General features: G+C 38.3%; 1 protein-coding gene across 1 annotated transcript; it reads left to right on the forward strand.

The window, feature by feature from the left end:
* The first annotated feature begins 7848 nt into the window (after positions 1-7848).
* LOC132102790 (DNA-binding protein inhibitor ID-4-like) lies at positions 7849-10690 on the forward strand. The gene is made up of 3 exons (XM_059507439.1): positions 7849-8469; positions 8977-9035; positions 10072-10690. The coding sequence occupies exons 1-2, from the start codon at positions 8137-8139 to the stop codon at positions 9019-9021; spliced, it is 378 nt and encodes a 125-aa protein (XP_059363422.1). The 5' UTR covers positions 7849-8136; the 3' UTR covers positions 9022-9035; positions 10072-10690.
* The last annotated feature ends 5280 nt before the right edge of the window (positions 10691-15970 follow it).

Below are 15970 nucleotides of genomic sequence, written 5' to 3' on the forward strand. Positions count from 1 at the left end.
CCTTCTAACCAGTGGCGCCATTCCTCCAATGCCTGGGCTGTGTGTGACCACCTGAACGTAGTCTTGGGGGAGGTCAAGGCGGTCAGAGGTGCGGCTAGTTGACTGAAGTTGCGAATAAAACGCTGGTAGAAGTTGGCGAACCCCAGAAACCTCTGTAGGGCCTTACGGGAATCTGGACTTGGCCACTCTACCACAGCCTTAACCTTCTCGGGATCCATGCATATTCCCTCAGTCGACACGATATACCCAAGAAACGGAACAGACTGTGCATGAAAAGCGCATTTCTCCACCTTGACAAAAAGCCCATTCTCTAGCAACCTCTGAAGCACTCGTCGAACGTGCTGCACGTGTTCCTGGAGAGAAGAGGAAAAAATCAATATGTCGTCCAGGTAGACATATATGAATTGATCGATCATATCTCGCAGCACGTCGTTGACGAATGCCTGGAAGACCGCTGGGGAGTTGGACAGCCCAAAGAGCATGACCAAGTATTCAAAGTGCCCCCTGGCGGTGTTAAAAGCGGTCTTCCCTTCCTCCCCCTCCCTGAAACGGACCAAATGATAAGCATAACGTAAGTCCAATTTCGAGAAAATCAACGCTCCCTACAACCTCTCGAAGGCTGAAGACATCAACGGCAAAGGGTAAGTATTCTTTATCGTGATGTTTTTCAGTCCCCGGTAATCAATACAAGGTCGCAGCGATCCGTCTTTCTTCCCCACAAAAAAGAACCCCGCCCCCGCTGGAGAAGAGGAAGGGCGGGTGAACTTCGATGCTAGAGAATCAGAAATATATTTCTCCATAGCCTCCCTTGCTGGGACAGAAAGTGAATATAATTTGCCTTTAGGCGGAGACTTACCTGACAGTAAATCTATGGCACAGTCATAGGGACGATGCGGAGGGAGAGAAGCAGCACGAGACTGAACACTTCTTTCAGGTGGAGGTACTTCGTGGGCACGTTAGACAAATCCACTGCTTCCTCCTGAAACACAGATATAGAAACAGACGGACAAGCAGACACTAGACAAGACACTTGTTACTCCAGGCCAGGATGGAATGCAATTGCCAGTTTATTTTGGGGTTGTGACGGAGGAGCCAGGGATGACCAAGTACTATGGGTGCAAGGGGAGAGTCAAGGATGTAGAATGAGATGATTTCTGAGTGGTTGCCTGATGTGATGAGGGTAATGTTTTCAGTGATGTGTGAGATGACCGGCAGTCTCTGTCCATTGAGGGCGTGAACCGTGATCTGGTGAGTGAGGGGTCTGAGGGGAATTTGAAGTCTGTGTGCGAGTGCATAGTCCATGAAATTACCTTCAGCCCCGGAGTCCAGAAATGCTTGACAGTTGTGAAGTCGTGCTGACCATCTTAGTCTTACCGGGAGGAGCGTAGATGATGATGAGGTCTTCTCGGCGGAGATCCCACCCGATAGTAGCCTCATACTTACTACCGAGCTTGGCCTTTTACCGGACAGATGTAGGTGTGATGACCGGTCCCCCCACAGTAGAGGCACAGACCCAGGGACCTCCTCCTCTCCTTCTCCTCCCGGGAAAGTCGAGCTTGCCCTACCTGCATGGGCTCGTGATCATAGGAGGGGCTGGCCGCGTCCCCGCCGCTGACTTGAACATCCGTATGGGCTCTCAGTGTGGGATTGGGTAGGTTACGTTGTTCTACTCGTGTTATGTCAATGTCAATGTCAAATTTATTTATATAGCACCATTTATCCCAACCGAGGTTGTCCAATGTGCTGCACATATTGTAATAGACAATTGCACAAAACAAATAAGCAATAAAAACATCATAATAAAACAAACATTTCAATACCACTTCCTCACTTAGAATATGCTAATTCAAAAATATGCGTTTTTAGCATAGTTTTAAAAACAGATAAGGATGATACAGAGCGAATACACAGAGGTAAAGCATTCCATAATCTGGGGGCAGCTACTGAAAAAGCCCGGTCGCCTCTGCACCTCAGCTTTGACTTTTTGTTTGAATTTTGACAGTGTTAGTCATGCATCTACCCTCAGTGCCAGCTCAATGAGCCCATTGAGTGAGGTCGGAAGGTCCAGGGCGTAGATCTACCTCTGGACGCGGTCAGCCAACCCATGCAGGAACATGTCCCACTGCGCCTCCTCGTTCCATTGACACTCCACCTCCAGGGTGCGGAACTCGATAGAAAAGTCTGAAACTGATCTCTCTCCTTGACGTAATACGGCTCTCTCCCAGCGACGGCTCGATCAAAGACACTCTTCATCTCAGCGGAGAGTGTCTGGAACGAGGCGCAGCATGGATCTTGATTCTCCGATACCGCCATTCCCCATAATGCCGCCCTCCCAGTGAGCAGTGTCAATACGAACGCCACCTTGGCTTGTTTGTTGGAGAAGGTTCTGGGTTGAAGAGAGAAGTGCATATCGTGTTAAGGAAGCTCTACAGAAATTCGGCTCACCCGAGAAGGTTTCCGGAATAGGAAGGCATGGTTCCAGCTGGGAGGGGGTCTCCGATGGTGTGGGAGCAACGGGCAGTGTGAGCGGCGCAGTGGGGGCTCGCAGAAGCTGTAATTGCTGGGTGAGCTCGGACACCTGCGCCACCAAAACCTGAACAGCGCGACCAGTGTCGTTAAGATTCCGTTCCTGGGAGTCCATCCTTCGAGCAACTCTTCCAACGCCGATGATGGGTTACTTGCTGCTTCCATGGGTGCTCAGATCGTTCTGTCACATTCGAATTAAGGACAGGAAGCAGTTGCAAGTAAATGATGTTTATTAGAGAAGTATTGCCAGGCTGGGTTGATGGTGGGTGACGCAGGGACCTCGATGGCAGCACAGACTGGTGAGGAGGTGATTGAGTGCGCAGGTGGGTGATGGTGAGGGATCCGTATGATGACTGGTAATTCCAATAGCGACCGAACAGGAACAAGAAACAAACAAAGCTGAGCAGATGGAACACAGACAAGAATCACGGAGGACCTCAAACAACGATCTGACAAACAAGAGACGAAAGACAGGGCATTAAGTAGGCTGCCGCTGATCAGATGATGCATTGATTTTTCACTTCTGTTGACACTTCTGTGACCATTAAGGCAGATCTGAGACTTATTTTGGGGTTGTGACCCAGGAGTTGATCTAAAGTTTAAGATCTCCAGACACTTCGGTCTGTTCTTATTCTTCTGATAACACTTCTCAGGAACTTCTCAATAATCAACTTCAACATTTACAGTGGTTTATGCTTGATCGTCTTGTCACATTTTATACTCAGTTTAGACAAAATGTCCAAGATATTCTCTTGAAGGTGCAGCTTCTCGAAAAACAAATGTGTAAGTAAATGATTAATCCTTACTTTGTGCAATGTGCTCACCAGAATAAAATCATCAAGCTGTAAACATAATTTATAAAAAGCTGGAGGGAAAGAGATGCATAAAATGACAAATGGGACCAGCTTTTCTGCACTGGTCCTCAAGAAAGAACGTATGTGTAGCTAAATAATAGGCAGTATTTTGGAGAGTTAAATATATAATCATTTACTTATTCTCATGCTGTTCTAAACCTGTATGATTTTGTTTCTTTAGCTGAACACAAAAGGGAGAATGTGTTGATATCTTCCATTTACTGAAGAACGCCTTAAATAAGAATAATAAAATAAAAAAAGTGATCTAGAAACAAAATTTTAAGTAACTGAAAATCTTGACACCAGTCCTTCATGAGAGAAAAAAAAATATCAGATTCATAAATTCACATTCATGTGATCCTAAATGATTAATTGACTCTGGACTCATTCATTTCCCAGCGATCCAACCAGAAAAGTTAGAATTAATAGTTATTGAGAATTAGTGAATGATGACTTAATATGATATTTAAATTTGTCAAAATTTGCTTCAAATACATGAGTCATAATGTAATATGTTTTGAGTCACGAGGGTGTATAAATGACAGAATTTTCATTTTTAGGTGAAGTATTCCATTATCTCTGCAGATGAATCCTTGATATTTATTGTGCGGGTGTGGGAGTGTTTATGTCTGTTATGTTTATGCATGTGGGTTTATGTGTGCAAACACTCATCTTCAGAAGCAGTCTAATGTTTGGAAAGCAGCTATCATTTCTGCATCACTGCATTCAGGATCACATAACCGCTGCTTGGACTGTCTGAGTCTGTGATAGACTTGCATAAATGTGTTATAATTTCAAAGCCATGGCAGTGAACTTACAAAAAGGGTGGAGTGTTTATTTGCAGACATGTCTATATGTGTAAGTGTGAGGATAAGGGGATGAGAGACAGTCAGACCCACTGATAGACAGAAAAACAGCAACCACCCATCACAATGACAACAGTTTGCATCACTGATCAAATTTAATTGAAGTACATACAAAACTGCTAAGGCTTATATTGAACATTATGGTTTGTTTAGTCTGGATATGGAGCTCAGCAGTAACACAACAGCAAGGTACAACACTGATCCACAATGATCATGCAGACTAAGCAACAATTTGTATGCCTGCATCCTCCCAGCTGTCTGGAATAGGGAAGTTACAGCAAACCAGTTTACAGAAGTGAAAACAGCATCTGCTTAAACATGTCTAAGCTTTGTGATTAAAAAACAGGTCATTTGTCCTTTGCATGAGAGATTTGTTAGGACGGATCATGAGGTCATCATAAATTTGGCCACAATTTACATGGATTTCATTCTCTCTTTTTAGTGTTTATTTCAGTGTAAGATCTTTTACTGCATCTGTATCTAAAAGTTTCTAACCCTTGTGAAAAAGAAGTACACTTTAAATGATATACCGTACTTTAATTTTTATTTCTTTCTTTCTTTTTTATTTGGTTTCAGACACTTAATTACATTTTTAATTGCGCTCAACTACAAATATATTAAGATTTATTATAGGGTTGTGTATTAAACATAATCATGAAAATGTACTCTTTAATTTACATTAAAAGGGATAGTTCACCAAAACTGAAAATTAATTTCCTAACATTCCACTTGTTCCAAACCTGTATGGGTTTCTTTCTTCTGCTGAACACATTAGAAGCTATTTTGAAGAATATTGGTAACCAAACAGTTGATGGTAGCCATTGACTTCCACAGTAGTTTTCTCTATACTATCGAAGTCAATGGCTGCCGTTAAATCAGCCTATTTATTTTACTGTAGTTGCTTTTGCATATTAAGATGGTATGATATTTTGACATCAAAAAAATTACACACTTCACCTTTAAATTAAAAGAGTAACTTTCATCCATTAAATGACATTTGTCCGCTTCAAAAAGGTTAATTTTCAAGATTTTGTTAAGGATGAAAAGACACATTTGCTAAGTTCTGTAACGGTGCCTGCAGACATCAGGCGCTATAGTGCATCCTGTTGCCTGGGGGCTGAAATACAGAGTCAGAGAAAGAGATGAAGAGGTATTCTGGGAAAGGTTACCATCAAAGATTCATACACTTGTCTCTTTTGAAGAGCTGTCTTTGAAAGAGAGAGTGAGATGTGTGTTCTCTTCACCTGAATGGACACAACCCCCATCCAGGGACTGTAGAACACCATCAGGAGCCATAAATAATACACAAAACAGAAAATAGGCTCAACTCAAAAATCAACTAAAATGTCATCATATTAAAGAGAATATGAACCATGTATTCAAAGATATGATCAATTTGCATCAAAACACATTTTCGTTAGTGAAATATATGTGAGTATAGTGAGTGTCCATGTCTTAGAAATGTACTTAATGAATTCATGTTGCTTTCATATAGATGAAAAATGTCATTTAGTGTAACTATTAAGCAAAAAGTAAGAATGTATTTTGAATAAAATAATATTTTATTGTTGTTTTGCGAATATTATGAATATTATTTTATAATATCATTATGTTTTTAGGAAGCTGCACCAAATGACAATCTACTACTAGAACCTTGCTTTGACATAAAAAAAGGACAAATTATGTGATATTTTCAAAAGAGCACTTTACATAAGAATACATAAAATATATTTTCTGTTTAATATTTTTTCTTCATGTTTATGCATATTTATTCTTTATATTTTACATGCACGTAGATATGACTTTAATTTTAACAGACATATACTGTATATATATATATATACACACACACACACATACAATAATAAAACATTTTTGTCGTCATTTATAATAATTTTCTTTATGTATGCATTATAAAATGCACCTTTCCATACCTAGTCTATGATTTGGTTTATATTACAGCATGCTAAATCTTTTTAATGTTCTCAGCCCTGAGTTAGATGTAAGATGTGTTAACATTCCTGTAATGGTCTTGCATGTTCCCTTTAAATAAACTATTACCAACCATTGCATGTTCTGACTAAACAAGAAAAGACCGGCGAGGATTTTGTTGTGATGTGCTAATTGCAGGGCTTTATGGATTGTAAAATGGTTTTGTTCTCAAAGGAGGACAGCAGTGCTACATTTTGAGGATCCCTTTTCAGAACATGACGGATATGCAAACTCTTTGAGCTGCAGGGTGTTTGGTCAACCCACCTGCAGAAGGCAAGTCCAATTTTTCACGAAAAAGATCCATGATTACCTAATAGATATCACACACATAGGCAGAACATTTCACTATTCCATGCATTAAAGTGAGAGGAAAGGCAAAGCGGATTCTAACTTGTTGCCACCAGAGGGGAGGTACTTCCATCGCCTTGGCAACTTGCCACAGTTAATAAGGGACATTACACTACAGAAAATGTTGGTGACTGAGTATTGAGTGTTGAGGTGACTGATCATCTATGAGTGACTGGACTCAAAGTATTAACCTGGAAAACAATATCCTGCTTCTTCAATACTGTATGAAGTGTTTGACCAAAAATGCAAATATATATTAAATGTTTTTTGGAAATATATAAATTTTATTTATATATAATAATATATTTAACTATTTTTGTTGTTTTGTTGTTTACTAGAAATCTTACCATGGAACACATATCTCCTGTTCTCCAACAACTACACTGGCTTCCCGTTAAACAGTGTATTGAATTCAAAATTTAGCTTCTTGTTTATAAGGCATTACATAACCTGGCTCCTTCTTACTTATCTGACCTACTTTTAACATATACTCCTTCTCGAACTCGCAGATCATCGTCTACATTCCCTTTAGTTCTACCTTGTTCAGTGTTTGGTTTCTATGGGATCTCGAGCTTTTGATTACACTGCTCCTCATCATGGAATTTATTATTGTAGTTCATTCTTTAAGTAATGTAAACTAATGTGACCCTCTGGTGAAGTGTTACCACTTTTAATTAAAATGTTGCCTTTTTTGTCTAGCTGTCCCTTAATAGGCTAATTAAATAAATGCTTACTTAGCAAACATTTTAGTTTCAAGGGCAGAATTCACTATATATATATATATATATATATATATATATATATATATATATATATATATATATATATAATTTTAAGAGGGGCTTGAACTAGGTATTTATAATCAGCATACAAATCCATCTCTAGGCAATATTTCCATAATTCGACTTGTGAGCTCATACTGATAACTGCTGTCACATCCCCAGTGTGACAACCTGCCCCGGTCTCTGCTATGCTGTTTTAAAGCTCCATGGCGTAAATTAGCCTATGCCCTGCTCAATATGCTATCTAACAATTAAATGATTTTCGTTAACTTAATTAACGAATGAAAATCTTTGTACCGCTTCCATTATTTCTGTTTTGGAAACACAAATTCAATTTCCACATGTGGTTAAACACACACACACACACACAGAGAGAGAGAGAGAGAGAGAGAGAGAGAGAGAGAGAGAGAGAGAGAGAGGTTTCACCTTCCAGCCTCTTATTTGCGCTCGAGGCACTCTGCAGTTACAGGTCGCGCGCTACTCCATCATCACGGGAGCTCGTGACTGACCGGTTTCTCCTCGCGCAGGACTGTCAAAGCTCGCGCGGGTGGCGCCTCCCCCTTTTCCTCTCTATATGACCAGCCTCAACTCATCCTCTGTTTCACACTGTGCGCTCGCACTCAGAGAGGAGATGTGCTCAGGATAGAACCGCGCTCCTTTTCTTGCGTGCACCAAATTGCGTTTTTCAGCGACACCTCTTGTTGCTTCCCGCGCACGTTTGTTTTTTCTCCCCTTCTCGTTTAGCCCTTTGTTGTTTTGTGTATTATAATGAAGGCCAGCGCACCGGTTCGCCCTCATGAGGTTTCGTCTGGCTGCAGTCAGCTCTCATTGCGTTATTTGTCGGAGCGCAGCCGATGCAAGATGGAAGAGGAGGATCTTTTCTTTCTGCAGTACGACATGAACGACTGCTACAGCCGACTCAAGCGCCTGGTGCCCACTATTCCGCAGGATAAGAAAGTCAGTAAAGTGGAGATCCTCCAGCATGTCATTGACTATATCATGGACCTGCAGCTGGCGTTGGAGACGCACCCGTCTCTCCTGAAACAGACGAGCCCACCCGCCTCCACACGGACCCCTCTCACACAAATCAACACAGAGCAGGTAAGAAGACCGAAACCTCCGTGAACGTTCACTAAAACATCTATGGTGATATTGGCTGTGCACAGTAGCCTCATAACGCACGGAAGTGAAAATAGTGTGTCTTTCTATGAACTGCACCAGACGAAACATGATGCTATAGACCAGACTGCTGGAGGCCTGTGTTTCCTTGCCATATTCCAAAATATAAAAACATTTTAATTCTCTTAGTGTTCAATGTTATTTATGTAATCTTATATGTAACCTGAATATGTCATCTTTCAGCTATGTAGGCATATTTTATTATATTTAAACCTTTGTATATATGTGTGTGTGTGTGTGTGTGTGTGTGTGTGTGTGTGTGTGTGTGTCTCTGTGTGTGTGTGCATATTTGTTTGTTTCCTGTATGATCCTAATTATTTTAAATAAATGACTCCATGCACAATAGCTTATTGATGGTTACTGTTGCCCTCGTGTCACCTCACCAGTAGCCGCAGTAAGAATAAACGCAGCTGTTTCCTTTGCTTTCAGAGGACGACGGGTGTCAATAAGGAAGAATCAATTTTGTGTCGCTGAAATGTTGCACACCGGTGAGTACATGCAATTCAATATCAAATATTCTCAAAGGACTCATCCCATGTCTCATGTAAGGTTACGTATAATAATTCATCTGATACACTGGGAAATTTGCCGGGTCTGATAAAAATCAGTTCTTCGGCACTTCCATGTGTAGGCATGCATCTTGTTTTTTATGAATAGTCAAATACTGCTTTGTAATTATTAATTTAATCCTCTTAAAATGATTTCCCGTCACATTCAGTGTCGCGCGTTACTTTTAAAACATGAAATAAATAATAATAAATGAATCCAACTGAATTGATTGCTATTGTTAAATAAAAATGATTTTACTATAGATTCGATTTTAGTCATACTTTTGTTTCAGGACCAATACTTATGTTGATGCTTCATTTTGATACAACAAACCAAGAATACACCAAGTGTTTTAATCCGCCTGCCTTAAGACTATTTCAAACAAGCTTGAACCCATGCAGCAGTGGAAAAAGCCAGAGAAATGCTTCATTACCCAGAATTCACAGCTAAAGAACAGGGCTGAACTGTCAGGATAATTGGGTAACAGACTTCTAATAGAGCTGGCAGTACATGCAGCTGCGATGGCTATTATTAATAGAGCCGTGACAGTAAAAACCGCATAGATAGAAGTTATTACCATAATATTCCTGTTAGTAGCATGAATGCCGGTTTTTGTGACAATCTGTCTACTTGTGTTTTCCGCTCTGGCTGGACTGTAACTCTGGCTCCCAGATGCTGGCAGACACTTGAACCCAGCTGTAGGTTGCACAATAACTGTCCACTCTGTGGCAGTCCTGCTAGGAGGGGGGTTTGACGGTCGCTCCAAAGTGTAGCGTGAGGGCTGATTGGCCCGCAGCTGTGTGTGGGAGCGCGTACGCATGAGGTTAGCAGTCCGGCCCTGCGTAGCACTGTGTTTGTTGTTTGACCTGGTTCGTTTTGGGTTGTTGATCAAGCATGCCCTCTGTTTTGTCGGTGGCGCCAGTCAGTCTGGAGCACACAGTTCACACACCCCTTCTATTCATTCCTCTCTCACAGGTGTGCACTGAACCCGTCCAAAGCCAAGCACAGCTTCACCAGGGAATCCGACACACACCAGGCCCAATCGCAGGGGAGCAGCACTGAAACTAATAGCTACTAAATCATAATATGTAAACATTTTAACGTCAGCTGTCAAAGATGCGGTGAAGCCAGCCAGATTTCTCCCATGGCCATTCTGTTCACTCTCGGTGGGGGAAATGCTGAATTTGGATAGAGAATACAAAGCCAATGGAATTCCAATTGAACAATAACTAAAGGCACCTCGGATTAAAACCCCGCATATAATTTGCCTAAACACGGCAGACTGTAAAGCTTTATGAATCAAAATGAAAATGTAAACATCTGACATCTTTGTTAGGTGATTTGTGTTGAACAGGGATTTTTCCCTGCTGTTTAATATCGTAAAGAACTACGATAAGTGTTGACTTAAATAATACTGTACATAACAGTTCTATAAATGTGTGTGTAAGAGAATATATGTGCAACCAGCTGATTGTAATTACTCGAAAATATTTTCTATCAAAAAATGTTTTGTTCTGTAAATACTGTGTTTTCGCATAAATGTAGTGAACGATTACATGATGTTCTGCTAATAAAGGTCTCGCATCATAAATTATTAATTTGCTCGCACTCGGTTTTCTGTCTGTTAAATTAGTTGTGAGCACAATTACTAAAACATGTGCAATAAACTGTTATTGGATTCTTGTAGCATGAATATATTACGAAACGGTTTCATTTAAATCAGTTCATTGTTAAAGGCATGGAATAGTACTTTTCGTCCATTGAATAAATGATTTGAAATGAATGAGAAAATCACTCAAGAAGGCATTTGTTTGTACAAAACCTCTCACACAAATAACACATCAGCCCTGACTTCAATGCAAACGATCTCTTTGATCTTATTTTAACAATGTAGACTATTCTTTGTTCTTTTATGGTGAAAAATAATTTCATAGCATGCCTATGCGAGCAGTGATAAGACAGAAGTAATTCAGGCATACTGTAAATTTGTGCAGAACATTGTCCTGTTATAATATTATTGCATTAGGTAAACATTTCAAATCCTATAATACACGTGCATGTGAATATTCCAAACCAAGTAAATGATACCATTTTTTTTATTGCATTGTTTATTGTTTACCTATCTGTAGCTGCTTTATGCTTAAGCCTGCAGTCTTCTCTCTGATTGTGCCCCCTAATGGACTGATCTATTTTAGAGTAAATCATACAGGAAAAACAATAGGACAGTTGAACCAAATATGCAGATTCTGCAGGTATTCTACATTTTGTCAACTCCCCCTTTCTAGGTTTAGAACAAATATACACACTGGAATTAGCCACACATCCCCCATCTGTCAATCATCTGGTCTATTTGAGCATATATAACCAGCTACAGTATATGTCTGACAGTCATATTACTTTCCACAATTATTTTCCATTATTTTATTTGCCGGGCAATGAATAAGTGTGTTAGTCTTCTTTACACTCTTTGTTTGATTGTACACCTTGGTGTTTTTTGTCTGCTGGCGCCTTGTCTGGCTCTAAGCAGCGAAGAGGGTGTCTGTGGGAAATGATCACATCCTGTTTGATAAGAATAGGCCTCCGTGTAGCGTTGGTCAAACTCAATAGAGCAGCAGTCAAACAAGGATCAGTGATCTGGAAATGTTTTCGGCCAACAGAGTTATTATCAAATCAAGCAGCTTGGGCTGCTGTTGTAAAGCCGGGATTGTTTGAACAGGTGTGAGACAGTATGACATTATATGCTGTGAATGTAGGTAAATGTGTGTGTGTGTGTGTGTGTGTGTGTGTGTGTGTGTGTGTGTGTGTGTGTGTGTGTGTGTGTGTGTGTGTGTGCATTTGTCCATTTAAACTGTATTCGATAATAAAAGAGATCACTCAAAAAAAAAAAAAAAAAAACAGCAGGTCAGTTTGTTCAGTTATAACTTTGAGATAAATGTTTGTAATATTTTCTTATTTAATTATATACTAATAGTTAGTGTTTGGACACAGTTGACTGGGTTTATATACTGTTCAAAGGTTTAGCCAATTTATTATTATTATTTTTTTATTCAGGAAAGATGCATTAATTTGCTAAAAAGCTGTAGTAAATACATATACAATATTACAAAAAAATATATTTCAAATAAATTCTGTTCTTGTTAACTGTATCTCCATCAATAAATGAAAATAAATTATTATGTCTTCCAGAAAAATATTAACCAGCACAACTATTTTCAACATTGATAATGTTAAAAATATAATGATAAATGATAATAATTAAAAAAAAAATTAAAATGTTTACAGCACCAAATATAAGCATATAAGAATGATTTCAAAAGGATCATGCACAGAAGACTGGAATAATGATGTTGAAAACTCAGCTTCTGTGCTACCATCACAGAAATAAATAACATTAAGCATGTATTTAAATATAATTTTTTCTTACTTAAAATTGTAAAAAATATTACAGTTTTAACTGTATTTTTATTAGGCCTATATCATATATACAATCATTATACAAATTACAAATATACAAATTATTTATTTAATTTTAATAGAAAAGCTCATGAAAAGGCAGTAAGGCAGACAAGTGCAAAGCATGTATTGTAACTGTTTAAATATTCCATAAAAACTGTTTTATACCATTTAATAAGCATCCAGTTTTTCATAGCTGTAATCTAAAAAAAATAATTTTGGTTAAAATGTTTTATTTTTAATGTTATTTCATTGTTTTATGGCTATTATATTATTCTAAATGGAAAACAGTAATAATAAATATTACACATGGTCTGTCCAAAACTTTTTGACTGGTTGTGAAAATACCATTATATCCAGACATCAGTGCCTCCCATTTTGGGGATGCAATAAATAAATAAAAAAAATAAAGTGAAAGTGAAGTGATATTCAGCCAAGTATGGTGACCCATACTCAGAATTTGTGCTCTGCATTTAACCCATCCGAAGTGCACACACACAGAGCAGTGAACAAACACACACTGTGAGCACACACCCGGAGCAGTGGGCAGCCATTTATGCTGCGGCGCCCAGGGAGCAGTTGGGGGTTCGATGCCTTGCTCAAGGGCACCTAAGTCGTGGTATTGAGGGTGGAGAGAGCACTGTACATGCACTCCCCCCACCCACAATTCCTGCCGGCCCGGGACTCGAACTCACAACCTTTCGATTGGGAGTCCGACTCTCTAACCATTAGGCCACGACTCCCCTAGAATTAAAAAAATTAATTAAAAAAAGTGTAGTTTCACAAATATGCAAAGCAGCCATTTAAACAGTCATCGCCCACTTTCATTAAAACTGCCTCACAAGACTAAAAACACAATCTAGTTCTATACGATTTGCCACTCAACCATGAACATTTAGTCCTCATTTTATGGTCATCAAGGGGCTTCATTCCCTTTCCTCCTGCTTTCCTGACCCCCCACAGAGAAAAATGGGCAGGGAGAGATGGAGCGAGCGAGTGAAAGAACAGAACCTGATTACTAATAGCCTCACAGTGATTGAACATCTCAGGCTTCTGGCTAATTAGTGCTATTTAAAGTAGCTATTAGCACACAATGGCGGTCACTCACTCATAAACAAAGACAAGATCTTGCTTCTAAAATATGGCAAGATGGAAAGATTATTTAAATTAGGAAAGATTAGAATACAGATCTGCCAGTATGCAGCAGTAACTAACTAAAAGAAATAATACTAGTTTTAAAAAGTACATTTTTAGGGATTGTGGTAGTAGCTGAGCTTTTTTCAGATTAGTTTTCGAATAACAAACTACATTTTATATATATCGCATATATTCTTCAGATTAACATTTGTATATATTCCTTTATTTATTAATTTTTTTATCACACTGAAAAATAAATAGTTGACCATATTAAATATTTATATATATATATATATATATATATATATATATATAAATTCAATATTTATTATGGTTGATAGATAAACAGCTAATATAAAACAACTAGATTCATAAATAAAAACATTGTTTAAATCATAAATAAACCTATAATGCTACTATAACATGAATGCTGTTTTATTTGTAGTATATCATGTGTGGATAAAATGAAAAAAAGAAAAATGATACATAATAATAACAAATCAATATAGCGTTACTAGTATAAGTTGAATAGCTTAAATATTAACAATACATTTTTGTTCTCAGCTCAATTTCTGACTTTAGATTTGAAATAGGTTTTCAGAACGGTGTTTTGTTTCTGGATTGAGTTTATTTATGGTCTGTGAGACTGAGATGTGTTTGGTAATACTTAGTTTGAGAGGTGCTGCTCAAAAGCCTCTTGAGTTTTTTTTAAATAGCTCTCTGCAGTGAGCAAGTCTCTTCCAGCCTCCTAAACCCCTCATTCGTTCAAAATCAGTGTTTCTTATTGTGCCAGGCAGCAGAACGAGCATACAGGAGAGAAGAAAGAAAATGAAAAGAGAAAAAAGGAGGACAAATGATTGGAAGAAAGAAAAAAAAGTAAAATAAGAGTGTGGCGCGTAATGTGAAAGACACAGTAATGAAAGAGAAAAGCCTCGGCTGGATTCATTGCCAACGTTCAGGTCCTGAGAGACGGAGAATGAATTACAGAAATGAGCCCTGTAAACCATGCCAGGTCTTTGCCTCTCATTCAGATGACTCCTCCCCCCATTCACCCTCCTATCCCTGGAGAACGAGTGATTAGAGAGGAGGACGAGGGATCTGGATCACTGCTGTCAGGAAGGGATGCCAGCCGTGCAAGAGGAACACGACCCTGAGGTGGAATGATCACACGGGCAATATGTCACAGCAAATGCCGGCGCAGGGTGCCAGGGCCACATCCACAGGTTTCCTGGCACACAGACGCTTGGCACCATGTTCATACGCCGGCTGATTATGCCTGACATGAAAGGGCTGAACCACTTGTGGTGGTGTGAGATAGACTTTTTCAGGGTGTTCTTTCCATGCTACAGTAATATATGTGTGTGGATAGTTGAACAGAAAGTCATATACACTGTATATTTATTATTTGCTTATTTCTTTGTAATTTTAGTAATATATACATTGTGAAAATTAGGATCACACTTTAGTTTTGAGAGCAATTCTCACTAAGTATGACTTTTGCCTCAATAAACTCTTAATTTGCTGCTTATTAATAGTTAGTAAGGTAGTTGTTAAGATTAGGTAAGGAGTAAAGGGATGTAAAAAATGGTCATGCATAAGGCATTAATATGTGCTTTATAAGTACTAATAAAAAGTTAATATGCTAATAATAATATGCATGCCAATAAGCAACTAGTTAATAGTGAGAATTGGCTCCTAAACTGATGTGTTACCAAAATAATTTATCAAAGTTGTAAATAAATAAATTAATTATTGGAGTATTTTTTACCAGAAAATGTTTCAGACTTTATGCTTCAAATGTAATGTTTAATTCAAAGTATTACTTGCTGATTTGTTGTAATTATTTGCGAAATTTACCAGTGATTTCTGAGTGAAAATTGTTTAAGTATACATTTTACCAGAAAGTACTATTTTAGTCTTTCCGCTTCAAATGTAATGCTTAATTCAATGTGTTATTTGCAATTCTGAATATATATATATATCCATACATACATACGTACATACATGCATATATATATATATATATATATATATATATATATATATATATATATATATATATATTATTAACGTATTAACGTATTAAGTTAGAAGATGCATTTTGTCCAATAGCAGACTTCAATTCTTCACGTCTTCAAATGAAACAATATCAAAGAAACACTCAAAAGATATTTATTGCCCAACATATGTTTTTATGTCTAAAAGAAATTGGTCTTTGTCAGACAAAAATGATAGCCTAATTATTATATTATATTATATTATATTATATTATATTATATTATAT

This window comes from Carassius carassius, chromosome 24 (assembly GCF_963082965.1).
Source record: "Carassius carassius chromosome 24, fCarCar2.1, whole genome shotgun sequence".
NCBI classification, from domain to species: Eukaryota; Metazoa; Chordata; class Actinopteri; order Cypriniformes; family Cyprinidae; genus Carassius; species Carassius carassius.

Bases quoted from the DNA above. Each gene is read 5' to 3' on its own strand.
- LOC132102790 (XM_059507439.1), top strand. From the start codon at position 8,137: ATGAAGGCCAGCGCACCGGTTCGCCCTCATGAGGTTTCGTCTGGCTGC. The intron at 8,470-8,976 runs GTAAGAAGACCG...CTTTGCTTTCAG, and splicing joins CACAAATCAACACAGAGCAG to AGGACGACGGGTGTCAATAA.